Source organism: Maylandia zebra, linkage group LG15, assembly GCF_041146795.1.
Source record: "Maylandia zebra isolate NMK-2024a linkage group LG15, Mzebra_GT3a, whole genome shotgun sequence".
Classification (NCBI taxonomy): Eukaryota; Metazoa; Chordata; class Actinopteri; order Cichliformes; family Cichlidae; genus Maylandia; species Maylandia zebra.
The window spans coordinates 8839640-8853061 of record NC_135181.1 but is presented as its reverse complement, the minus strand read 5'-3'; the positions used below and the strand labels follow the sequence as shown (position 1 = coordinate 8853061).

Genomic DNA, 13422 nt, shown 5'->3' with positions numbered 1-13422 from the left:
CCTGTTGAAAGGTCTCTCACTAAAAGAAGAAGCACTTGAACTCTGAAAAAGAAGCCTGCTAGCTGCCTTTGAATTCGGCAGCTTTACCCACAGCAGAATAAACAGTAAATAGTAAATGCACATGGGCCAACTGAAGTTCACACAAAATACTGTAGTCATGCTTCTGTAACTTAGCACAAACCTAAATAAAGACACAGCAATAGTATCAACAGATGCAGTGGTGGACTCTTTAATAGTGACTTTCACTTTGATCATTGGCATGCTAAAAAATTAAGCTTAGAGCATGGTAGATCAAAATCTGACATTTCAACACTCACAGCTGCATCAGTTTTGATGAAATCTCCAACAACACTGATTGAATTGCAGCCCCAACCCATGACAGAGTCTCCACCATGTTTTTCATATGGCTGTAGACACTCAGTATTGGACCTCTTTCATGACCTCCTCCTACAGCCGTTTCTCCCTGTTTACCATCATTAAGAACGACTTCTAGACAGCCACCCTTCCACTGAAACAATTTCTGATGATGCTTCAGTGAACATTAGATGGATAAAGGTTCAGATGGCTCCTATGGGTCCTGTGTTAGGTCTTTGCTGGGGTTTTGTGCATTTTTTGACATGCTGCTGGTAACAAAATGCCTAAAGATATGACTTAAAATTGCTCAATACCCATTAAAACAAGTCACAAAAATCTGGCTCCTTGGAAACAAAATGTAAAGGAATGAGGGTTGACTCAAGACTTTGTACAGTGCTGTAGATTTGTGACGTTTACTCTAAATAATCTCGATATTCAGATTAGTATGAGCATATTTTAAGGTACTGGGATTTTTGATTTAGCATCTCTCAGCATTTTAAGCTTTACTGAATGAAGGGATATTATCATGTATTTCACCTGCTGATAGCAACCTTAAAAAATCCAAGCGCACATGGCTCAATATGTTTGTTAGAGATCACTGATCTGCTTTAAAATATATGCAAATTAATTCCTTTAAAACATAACAGCTCTAATATTGTTTAACAAGCAGGAAAGAGTTGTTTTCTCAGGATTGATGTTGTCACAGTCGCTTTATCTGTAACTAAGAGAACAGTCTGTACAAAAGTTTTTGGCATGGCAAGCTGCCCTCCTCAAGCCCGAGCACAACAGCTTTCTCCTGTGGTGTGCGAGTCTTGAATTTGCTGGAGGTCAACAAACCAATGATTAAATAAAAGGTGTAGAAAGTTTTAATTGTGCAAAAGAACAGGCAGAGCCTAATGAGGCTTTCAAGCACAGAAAACAAACTTCAGAGATCATTTTACACAAACACAGACACCTAATATTGTTGCAGCAGTACATTGCAGGGTCCTAGCTTTGCAGGCAAAAGTGTTAGGATGGAGTAAGTGTTTGTAGAAGCTTTCTGGGAATATTTATCAGACTTCTTAGAAGAAAACCTGAAGAGTAAATCTCTTATTCTTGATATGTTATCCTGGGTCACCTTCACATTTGTTTATGTAGAAAGAGCAAGAGCAGGAGTTGTTACTACTAAGCCATTTACTTTTCAATTGAATTCTTGAACAGTGATTCCAAATGAAGATTTCACATAGGATGTTGATTATTGTCTGATATGCAGCTGTTTTGTTCATTCATTGTGTTTTAAGTCACTAAGATGATCACTCAAACTGAACAGTTTTGGTTTCCATGTTTTCTGTGCCAAAGACTGAAGCTTGTCTGACAGCCCAGAATAAATATGTCACTAACTGCTACATAGACTCTGTAAATAGGCTGGCATAAAGGTGAAACCCAGCCTACACTGTACACCGACATGTTTGTATGCCACGGAGTCTAGTCCTGAAAGCACAGATTTACTCAGATTAGAAGGAGCGACTCTCATTTTATCTGCTGGTCCAGTGTCAGGTATCACTTGGGGTTTCTAACGGTCAAAACTCTATCAAGGGAACATATAATCTGACCTGAACTGTGGCTGGGGTTAACACCTCAAGCAGGGAATTAGGTTGCGTAACCAAAGCCATGAAAGGATCAGGAGAAAAAAGTGTGCTCATCTTAACTCACAAGACAGCAGAACCTACACTTAATCAATCATCATTCATTTTTTCATGAATCTTGAAAGAGTGCTTTGCGTGTTACAGCAACGAAGCAGGTTATATAAAATGCTAAAAGTGCTTTTCTAAGCATGTGCACACCGTGTACTTGAGGTGAAAAGGTCAGATCAGGTCTAAACATCATCAAATTAAAAACGTGGAGCTAAATTTAGAGATAGTTTAACCACGCAGTGCATCAAGGGGAACATAACCCCGCAGTAAAAATTGATTTTACGACAGCTGTAAATATAGCCCAGTTCCAGACGACTGAACCAGTGAAAAATACATTGAGAGATTTGTAACCAACAATATTTCATATTCTTTATTGCCCTATGGGATGAAGCGCTTTCTGCAAACTCATGTAGTGTAAATAAATGTTTTTTTTATTTTTATGAATGCTTCCATCACCCATGCCTGTGTGTAACTGTGTAATGGTTTCACAGAGCTGAGAATCCCCAGTGATCGCACTCATAGGGAGGCCTATACCGTACAGCAAAGGCCTCTACTGTTTTCTGCTGATGGCGGAGGGTGTTATATGAAGGCTTGTGGTCTTGGGTCCTTGGTGCTGGTGGTGTTAGGAGAGTGCCTTGGCCTGCATCCCCATGGCAACAAGCCTCCATGTAGACTAACAGCTGGCTGTGGAACAGAGGCTGTGGTGTCTTCGGCTGACTGCGCCAGTGTAACATAATCTCCTGAACACTGTGAGAATCTCTTTACACGATGACGACCAGAGCAGCGGGGACCGAGCAACAAGAGAAGCTCTCTGACTGGCTGGTGGAAGGCAGCGCCCAGGGAGATGTCTTACATAAGAGGCTGAGTTCCACTTACAAGAAGGGGAACAGAAGTAGTAAAAACAAGAGAGCCTCTCTGTTTCCTGCACTACCCTTTAATGCCCCTCCTCCTTGTCACAGACATGTTCACTCGCATTCAGATACAGTCATCCATAGCTGAGTTTCTCTGGGAGAAAACTGCCTCTGAGAACTTAACCTGCAGCCAGACCAAACTGTTGTATGCCTCTGTAGTGCATGCCTGCACACGAGTGTAAGTTAGCTGCGAATCCTACAGGTTTTATGTAGCTTTTTTGTTTGTCTTTTTAGTCCAGAATAAGCTTTGCTTTTAATTCACAACAACAGAGAGTGAAAATGGTGCAAATATTGATTTTTATTTTCAAGCCCATAAAGCACAAGACTGCAAGCACACCTGGTGTTATTCAGGAGAGTAGAAATCACATAAAACTCCCATTTTAAAAGGATTTGTACAAGGTAAGGTGGAGGTGGGACTAGTTTGAAATCCCACAGTTTTAAAAGCTTCCCCGATAGTTTGTTGAGATTTTCAAATAAAAAATAAGAAACCTCTCAGCTTGGAGGTATACCTGCAGTTTTGCTGACAGATATTAAGACTGAACAGGTGATCATTAGTGATGAGAGCTCATGAGAGTAAGATAAAAGGCAGCGCCCCTTCTTTCACTTCACTGATATAAACTCCCCGTCTGTGCTCTTTCTCGTGAAGCACAAACTGCAAACAAAGCAAAGCGAGGTCACCTGGAACAGCTACAGCAGTACTGACACAGAGAAATATGAGACAGGCTGTTGAATGTGTGGAGGACATTGCTGTCCTCAGGGTTACAGTTTATGATCCCGTTTGTAAGGAAAATCCAGCAGCTCTGGTTTATTGATGAGGAGGACACTTTTCTTTGGGAGGTTTATTTCCTCTTTCTTATTCTTCTGTGGGAGAACATCATTGACTATGCAAACTGGGTCAGTGTTTTGCATTTTACAAGTTTTTGGTTGCTAATTAATTTCAATTTCTCTCAAATAATCAAGCAGAGAAGTAGTTTGGTGTGTCTCAAATTTCAGACTGCATTACTGTTTGAGATAAAAATTTGTTCTGTCAAGATGATCCAACATTGCTTCAATAATGTTGAGGTCTGGGCTTTGGGGAGGCCAATCCATGACTGATAGTGTTCCACGGTGTTTTTCTATATGGTATGCATTTACTGCATTGGTAGAGTTTTTCATAGAATCAGCTAAAGGAATATTAAATATACAATTTTTCAGATACTGTTCATCTGCTGGTGATGCTTTTTCTAATTTTGTCCTTCATTTGTCCAGTTTCCTCAAATTCTTAAAGGCACACCGCACACCATGCTGAGATATACTAGGGTTTCAGCTAGTGACTCTTTGTTATTAAACACCTATTTGGTGAAAAAAATACAATTTAATTCCTGTCAAAATGTTTTATATTAGATTCAGTTAAAGAAGTGGGAACAAATTGTGTTTTTTGACTGGCTGCTAGTGCTAGTTATGTGTAGACATTGCATTGGTTCTTGCTTTGAGGTATGTGCCTTTTTTATGTCTTAAAAATTAATAGGTCAGTGTTAAGTGGCTTAAACAAAAACAACATTCCTCTGAAAATGGTGAGGTACAAGGACTTGACTAAAAATGAGTGAGAAAGCAGCCAGTGTCCAAAGAAAAGCTTTGAAAGACCTTCAGAAAGCTGGAGAACTGTTGATCAAAACCTCTTTAAAAACAAGAACAAGAAAGTCTGGCTTCTTGGAAGCAAGATACAGTTGCCGAGAAGTTACTCAAAGTTTTGACATTTCCACTATGTAATCTTTATATTCAGATCAGTAAAGAACATATTTGACTGTAATCTGATTGTCAGTTCTACATCTATCAACAGGTTAAGCTTTGAGCAACCATTAAGGCCAGTAAATGCATACTATAGCACACTTAACTCTGCTGTCAGTAACTATATTATCCAAGTTCTGATCAACAACATGCACAGCTCACAGCCCAATATGTGTGCTAGAGATCACTGATCTGCTTTAAAACAAATGCAAATGAATTCCTTTAAAACGTAACAGCTCTAACATTCTTTACAGAGAAGGAAAGAGTTGTGTTCTCAGGACTGATGTGTTCACACTTCCTTTATCTGTGGGAGAACAGTCTGTACAAACGTTTTTGGTATGGCAAGCTGCCCTCCTCAAGCCCGGGTTTTGAACTCACTACAGGGCCCTGTGCTTCGTACGTCGCTTACTACATCCAAGATCAAATGAAACATCCAAGACCAAACCATCGCGCTAACCGTGAGCGCGCTAATCCGGTTCCCCGAACACACCTGCTGTTGACGATTAGTACAGCTGGACGCAGTAATGTGAGATCACTGGGTGTCGTAAAAGGGGCTGCGCATCGATAGTAGAAACATTGATCGGCAACCCTCTGATTGGTCGGCGAAAATGTCGACGGAGCGCGCTCGGCTCGGTATTTTTCGGCAGCAGAGCAAGAACTCTTGAGTGAGGGATTTCAGGAGTTTCAGAGTTTAATCAGAACGCAAGGGAACACTGCAAAGGCTGCAAAAGCAAGGAGCGAGGGCTGGCAGGAAGTTGCTGACAAATTAAACTCGTAAGTAATTTAATAATAACAATAATAATGGAGTGGGTTGATATAGCGCTTTTCAAGGCACCCAAAGCGCTTTACAATGCCACTATTCAGTCACTCTCACATTCATACACTGGTGGAGGCAGCTACGGTTGTAGCCACAGCTGCCCTGGGGCAGACTGACAGAAGCCAGGCTGCCATATCGCGCCATCGGCCCCTCTGGCCAACACCAGTAGGCAGTAGGGTAGATTTATTATATTACACTATATTATCCAATATTATATTACATTATATTATAATATGTTATATTTTATCCTCTTTCACATTAGAGCCACGACAGGACCCACTAGAACATGGGAACAGGTAAAAGTGAAATATAAGAATATTCTACAGAATGGTAATATTTATCACTTCTATTGCTTTTAGTCTCTTGGAAAGAGACCCTGGAATACTCTGTTTGTTTGTTCATAACAGCAACCAAGAAAAGGGCAGAGCAACAAAAGACAGGTGGTGGTCCTGCACCCCCTCGTCAACAAGTTGGTTAAGTAAATAATACCCTCACGGGAAAATCGATATCTCTCTATGAGCACACTGTCGCGCTGAGCTAAAGGATCCTGTCTGTCCCGCAATATACGCTGAATTCTGAGGACTCTCCTTATCAATCTTGCACCTTCCGCAATGGGTGGCTCGCGTATACGGACAGGACATGGCTGCGACAGGCTTCCCAAATCCACCTTCACTTTTATAGCCGTGGTCTCTCATCTTGATTACACGAAGTAATTTACAATTGCTACTCTGAAATATGAATTAAATCTGTAATAATCACATACATGTAATAGAATGTTAATAGTACATTTCCCTTTTTTAGGAAATGACCTGTGTGAAATCAATAAATGGATCAGGTGCTGCATTGTCTTTAGTTACATTGATGTTATTTATTTATGGTGAAACAGTGGTGGAATATCGCTGTTGCTTTCGTATGAATGACGCGGGCATACCTGCGTGGCCGCGATCTAATCCTGTTTACATAAAGTAAACCTGCTCCCCAGCAGGTTTACGCTTACGGCTCTGTTGCTATGACAGCAAGTCCCGGATGGGCTTCGGGGAACCGAACGATCCAGGATCACGCGAAATCGTCAACAATCTCATCCAGCTAACTCACTTAGCGCGGTACGAAGAACAGGCCCCTGGTCAACAAACTGATGGTTAAATAAAAGGTGTAGAAAGTTACTGGAAAAGGACTCACAGTTATGAGATTTCTCTTTTTATTGTCAAAGCTTGCTGTTTGAATGAACAGGCAAAACCTGCTAAGACATTCACATAGAAGACAATCAGAGTTCCTTTTACACAAATACAGTCTCCTCTAAACTCTCATTTCTCTTTCATGTGAAAATAATCAAAGACCTAATGTTAAAAATGAAGTAACAAACATGGACAGCAACATGTGGAAATAAAAGAGAAAGAGAGTGCTAAGAAGTGCTCCCGCATATTAAAACACCAACAGAATAAATAATTTGTCATGGAATACAAAGAAAAAACAATTCTTAAGAATCCCTGCACCACACTGCTTGAAAAAAAAATGGATACAATGTATCAGGTATTCATCCCTGTAGGTGATTAGGCTCCTTTATTTGTGAGAGGTTTTAAGATCCAACTGTCTAAAGTGCAACAAAGGATACACTTTGTGTACGAGTATACCTCTTGCTTGAGTTTGGCCCAAAAGCTTTAGGCCTAAAATTCCCAGATTATGGAAATTTAGCAGGAAAACCCCCCCCCAAAAAAAACCTTACCATTTGGGTTTTCAAAAGAAAAACATAGAAATGCTTTCAGTTGTACAATGCAACATTCCCCATTTGTTAACTAGATTCATCAGAAAATATTGCAAAAATTTGCACAATTCTTCAGCATGCAAGTTACCCTTTGTTTCATCTAAACGCAGCTTCAGGTTGATAATGTTGACACCAATTCAACTCATTGACTGCCCCTCACCCAAATCTCTAAATAGAAAAGGGATAAAAGAGAGCAAAGCAGAGGTGGAGAGACTAGATTCCAGGGATGGGGGTGAGGATCTTCTAGTCCTCATTGACCATTACATTTGAGACAAGCCCGGTCGGTGGCAAGCAAGAAGGACCCTGCTGATGTTACACAGAGAAGTGAGAGGATGATGATGACTTACAGGCCATGTTTCTCTGTTCTCTTTGGTCAGTGTTTTACATTATGTACAAAAAAAACATTTAAAAAAAAAATACTACGATTGATGCCGCGTTGCCTCAGTTAAAACGAGCCATGCGTGTTTCTGAGCCAAAGAAGTTGAGCATCGTCTGAACGAGTTCTGGGAGATCATAATCGTGTTTCCAGGCCCAGTCATTCCGTGCATTGGAGTCATCAAAGTTCATCGGCCAGCTGTCAGCTGAAAAGGAACAGATTTAAAGCATGTGTCAGTTTATCTTATAGGATTTTCACCATCAAAAAAATATCAAAGATTAATGAGAAGTTTCTCCTTTAAGAAATCAAAGCCTTGCTTACCAATTGCCTGTCGTACAGGGTCAACCTCATATGTGACCTCCAGCTCAGGCATCTGCTTCTGGAGTTCCTGGGCCAGTTCCTCGGGGGTGAAGCTCATGGCGTTGATGTTGTACGTCCTCATGCTTAGTGTCTCAGCCGGTGCTTCCATCACCTCCAGTGTGGCACGCAGGCAGTCGTCGATGTACATCATGGGCAGCCTTGTGTCAGGTCTCAGGTTGCACTCAAACTTGCCAGTTTTGATTGCGTCGTGGAAAATCTGGACGGCGTAGTCTGGTCAGAGATGGGGGAAAAAAAACAAAAACAAAAAGAGCCTTGTTACAGAAATGCTGAAAAATCTAAACTCTGTTATGCACTTAAAGAAAGTAACAAATGCAGTAGAAACAGAAAGTATACCAAGTAAAATATTTGAGGAACATGCGATTATGAAAAGCTAAACTGTAATTAAAAATCTAACTGATAAGAGGATTTGGGTGTGGTGGCTGAGCAAACAAGTGAAAATATGGAGACACCGGATCAAGTTATGCGATGGCATGAAAAAAAAAAAAAAATGCAACAAGTCACAACAACACTCTGAAATAGATCAGTTGCATAACAAAGTTGACACTTGATAGCAGCACAGGAATAAGCAACCATTAAAAGTGTAACCTTATCTGTAGTCTGAATCCACCCTACCTGTTGTGCCACCACCGGGCATGGAATCAGCAGAGATGATTCCAGGATAGCGTAGACAGCGGAAGTCCAGCCCATAACGGTGGTGGTAGTACTGTTAAAGAACAGAAAGAACTCCGCTATTTAGAACAAGCAGCTTCTCAGATGAACTTAGATTTAACAGTCATCAATTGATGATAGATGAAAACAAAAGAAAAAAAACAAAAACAAAAACAGGCACATGCACTGAGGATCATCAGTTTTCAGGACATTCTATGGTTTTGATATCAAGTTTGCCCATTAAGAGTTTAGATTAAACTCTGAGCTCTCACCTCTCCCATCAACTCAGCATGTACTTTGGAAACACCGTAGATAGTGCGGGGTCTCTGCACACACAGATCTGGCGTAGGGTTGCGAGGGGATGTGGGACCAAAGGCACCAATGGTGCTGGGGACAAAGAGACGCAAGCCGTGCTCTGCTGCAATGTCCAGGATGTTGTGAAGCCCTGAAAAACAGACAGCTAAACGCTCAGCAAGTGCCCCATGAAAAACAAGAGCATCATCCTACATCGTTATGCCCACATGAGACAGATTGGTTACAAATTCACTTACCGGTGATGTTAACAGAGCGTGCCAAGGCCACGTTAGCTTCTCCAACAGCACTGAGGAGGGCGCTGTAGTGAACCAGCCAAGTGATGCGGTTGTTCACCACAATTTCCCGCAGGTTCTTGTAGTCCAGGATGTCTGAGTAGATGAAGGGGCCTGATGGCGACAGATGGATAAGCATTGTAAAGAGTTTTGTTTCACCTTCACTGTGACTGCGCTTGTTTGTCAAGGATGCTCCCTAGCCTTCAGTACAGGCTGCCAATAGGACACTTCGGAATTTGTATGTTCTCCATGTTCATAAGCAACTTCTGATCATTACTAAATGTTAGCAAAGTAACTTAAGAAGTTTCAATTCAAATGTTGATTTAGAGAAATTTATTAACACCCCACACACACACACACACACACACACACACACACACACACACACACACACACACACACACACACACACACACACACACACACACACACACACACACACACACACACACACACACACACACACACACACACACACACACACACACACAGGGAAAGGATAAATCAATATTAAAGCAAGAGGCTTTATTTGCAGACACTTTACTATTCAAATGTGTCCATTTCAGTCTGACGCAATATGCTGTGATTTATTTCAAAAGCGTAACAACCTGTATTGCCAAATCCCTGACTTTTTTTTGTAAGGCTGGCATTAGTCAGCAATACACCCAAAAGAGGATCATCATACTGAAAAAAAGACTGTCTGCACACTCTACAAATATTACAGTTGGACATGGCTTTTTCAGTAACACCTGGGCTTATAGAGAGAGAAAAAGTTAAAGAAAAGGGCAAAAAATGTCTTGTATGTACTTGTATATGCTATGCAACGTAATCATTAAACACCGCTAATATAGTATCTTTTGTGTATCTGAACTGTATACATTTTTATATAGCATATGTGAGTATACTCACCACTGTGGAAAATGCTGTTTTGAGGTTTCCGGATGTCAGATAGAATGACGTTGTTCTTTCCGTACCTCTTCCTGCGAAGGAACCAATGTTACAAAGTTTGCCTTATAATAAACTGTTTAACTGCAGTGTTACAATTACTAATCAACACAAAACTTGTCATTTATTATATTCGGACAAATTAAAATCCTTACCTCAACAATTTGGCCAGGCCTACACCGAGCTGTCCCAGGCCACCTGCAGAGGTTGGAGGGAGGTGGAAATATTATGAGTGATCTGAGGACACCATACACAAATCAGATGCGCAGCAGCTAATAAGTACCAGCGCTTAGTTTCCATGGAGACTGAAGTACCTCAGGAGGAGAGTGGCCATAAGAAAAAAAGGTCACAGCACTGGACGCCCACGTTTTATTTTTTAATGGCATCCCTCTCAGCTCTCATTGCCAAACTTGTCAGAAACCCCGCTGATCTCAAAGTCCCAGAACAGCATATTTTCTAACCCTCGTGCATTTTAAAACGGCCTTTTTTTGTTAAAGCATTAGACTAAACTGCATGGCTGCAAAAGACCAAAACCTGATGCTTCGTACGTACCTGTGATGAGCACCTTGGGGTGGTCTGTTTCTGAGAAGGACACAGAATGGAAGCTGGCATCAGAGGTCACCTGTCGAGGGGAGAAGCTGATGTTGCGTACAGCCACCGTTAAGGGCTGGCAGCCACAGCCTGGGGTACTGAGTAACGCCTGCTTGGCCACCTTGCTGAAGATCCTCACGACAGGCATGTTGGTACCTGGAGGAAGGGAACAATGTGTCTGTTTACTTTTAGGTGACACTTTGGTTGGTAAATTCCAATGAAAAAAAGAAGTCTAGCAGAGCTCTACAAATCTAATGAAAGCCAATTTGCATTTATATTTAATTAGACTCTGGCATCATTTGGTGGCCTCACTTCGCAACATGTTTGTCATGAGGTTTTCGGCTCATTTCCAAGCCTCAAGCTCCGAGAGGTGGACAAACAAGTTTTAAACGACAAAAGTGGCACTCGGAAACTTTTTATTTTAATTCCCTTAAACGGCAGATTGATCAAACGCATCTGAAAACACTGAGATGAGAGAAAACATACCAAAAGCGAAAACACGTGGATTGCAACAAATGACATGCTAATGACATGATGCAGAGAAAATGAGTGCAATGGAAGAATCAAAGCGCATAAAAACACCAAAACAGTCAAAGTTGAGCAAAACTTTAACGCAACATGACTCTAACTCTATCTATCTAAAAACATTATAAAACACGAACACCACACATCTTTAGAAAGGTACAGAACTGCAGAAAATTAAGCATACTGAGCTACTACTTCATGCAAAAATAGCGCAATAAAACTAAATTTGTCGTTCATTACGGGACGTCTAGACTTTTACGCAACGCATCACTTCAGAAAAGACTTACCGAGGGTTCAAAGAGCTTCCTAGTAAAAGAATGAACGGAGTTACTTTGGAGTATATATGTACTGCCCTGCCTTCAACGAGAGCCAATCAAGGAGAGGGGGCGTACAGCGGCATACAGTAGCCTTGGAAAACGGTGCCAAGATCAGGGTGGCATGGACTCAGAGTCGGAATGTGCTTTCATTTTGTTTGCCTTCATTTTCTTACAAATATATATTGAACCATAAAATTATTAATAACAGAGATCATGGATTAAGCATGAAAACATTACTTTTGCACAAAAGCACGCTCTCCCGCTCCATCATGCTTGTGGCCTATCCCCTTCTGAGAGCATGTGCTGTTCAATATTGAGCCAACATCGTTTAAGGTACTCATCATATAAGCCCCCTGTTTAATATGGGCAGCGCGCCACAGCTCGCCAAGACTCCTTTCTATGGGACATGCCGATCGTTTAATTCCTTAACGTCAGCGTAACTGATCTCCATACCCTCCAATGTGCAGCTGCTTTTCCACGAAGGCAAAACTGCTGCTGGTGGACGAAATTCTGAATGAGAGCAACCACTATTTTAGATCCTAAATATTTTCTCTGTCTGAGCTCAGCACGTCATTGTGACTTAGCAACCGGCTGCACTTCAGAAGAGGACTTTGCTTTGGTTTAAAAAAAAAAAAAAAAAAAAAAAAAAAAAAAGAGAGCGAGAGAGAGATGGTTTGATCGGGATAGAAAGGTTAAACACACGTGATTCAAAAAAAGAAAAAAAAGAGTGGAAGCACGAATTGATAAATTGCGCATAATTTCCCTAAAATTAAATTTTAAATTTCCCTAGAAAAGAGGACTAATTAAAAAACGGCCGGGTTCTTAAATGTAAAAGAAATCAAATATCGGGATCGGTGCACTCACCAGATAATCTGCAGTTAACACAGCCACACACAGAAAGAAAGCTCCTCTGCGATTTGCGTCTTTTTGAGAATGGGATGTTCGTGTTATCTCCGTTCAGTGTTGCATCAGCTCAGCTGCGCCTTCAAGCTATATATCAACGACCATCTGCTTAAGGGGAAGCCGGCTTTCTCTCGGATTGGCGGAGACCCGGAGGTGCGGTCTTCCCTCGCAGACCACTCCCTCCCGTGGCGTCACCGACGCCCGGTCAATCTTTGTGCATCCACGTAATCTGAGGCCACGCGGTTTATGCATTACTTAAAAATACCCGAGGCTGCACATTGGCAGGGGATGGTGTGATCGTGTCAAACGTGCAAATACTGTTGCAAATACACGTTTACCATGACAGTCGCATTCACATGATGAACGTGGGCTCAAAGTCCAGCTTCAGATCAAGAGTGTCCACTCTAAATCGCAGGAAAAGTTTAGGATATAAGGCCCTCGCCTTTTCAGGCGACCAAAGAAAGGGGGCAGTTGACGTGAAAGGCCGTGAGGTGCTATTCTTCATCAGTTAAGTGGGTAAAAAGAGGAGTGGAGTGGGTTTAAAATGTGATTTTCAATTTCCTTTTGGAAGCTGTGGCTGTGAATCTGCAACATGCAGTCAAATGAGGTGAAAGTTAAAGTGCCTAAAAAACTGTGAGCTCAGCAACATAAAAGGGACTGAACTTCAACAAAGGGCAACAGTGGGGTAGATCATCACAACATCCGAGTTGTGCATCCAAGAGAGCACTCTCCAGCAGGTAAGCGTCTTCATAAGTGAAGATAAGTATAAGAAATACTTTATTAATCCCCGAGTTGGGAAAAAACTCTGTCTCAGCAGTTATCCTAGTTGTTTCTATTGAGAAAAACAGAGAGAAAATACAGACTG

The 13422-nt window shown here is 41.4% G+C and overlaps 1 protein-coding gene across 2 annotated transcripts; it reads right to left on the bottom strand.

Moving 5' to 3' along the window:
• Positions 1-6703: 6703 nt before the first annotated feature.
• On the bottom strand, positions 6704-12658 carry tdh (L-threonine dehydrogenase). 2 transcript variants are annotated; one of them, XM_004541907.5, is made up of 9 exons: positions 12519-12658; positions 10774-10968; positions 10377-10419; positions 10186-10256; positions 9241-9390; positions 8962-9134; positions 8654-8744; positions 7982-8251; positions 6704-7865 (listed from the first exon to the last, which is right to left on the bottom strand). In XM_004541907.5, the coding sequence occupies exons 2-9, from the start codon at positions 10958-10960 to the stop codon at positions 7726-7728; spliced, it is 1125 nt and encodes a 374-aa protein (XP_004541964.1). In that variant the 5' UTR covers positions 10961-10968; positions 12519-12658; the 3' UTR covers positions 6704-7725. The 2 variants fall into 2 exon arrangements, with proteins under 2 accessions (XP_004541964.1, XP_004541965.1); XM_004541908.6 differs by lacking the exon at positions 12519-12658 and adding an exon at positions 11625-11723.
• Between the last annotated feature and the right edge of the window lie 764 nt (positions 12659-13422).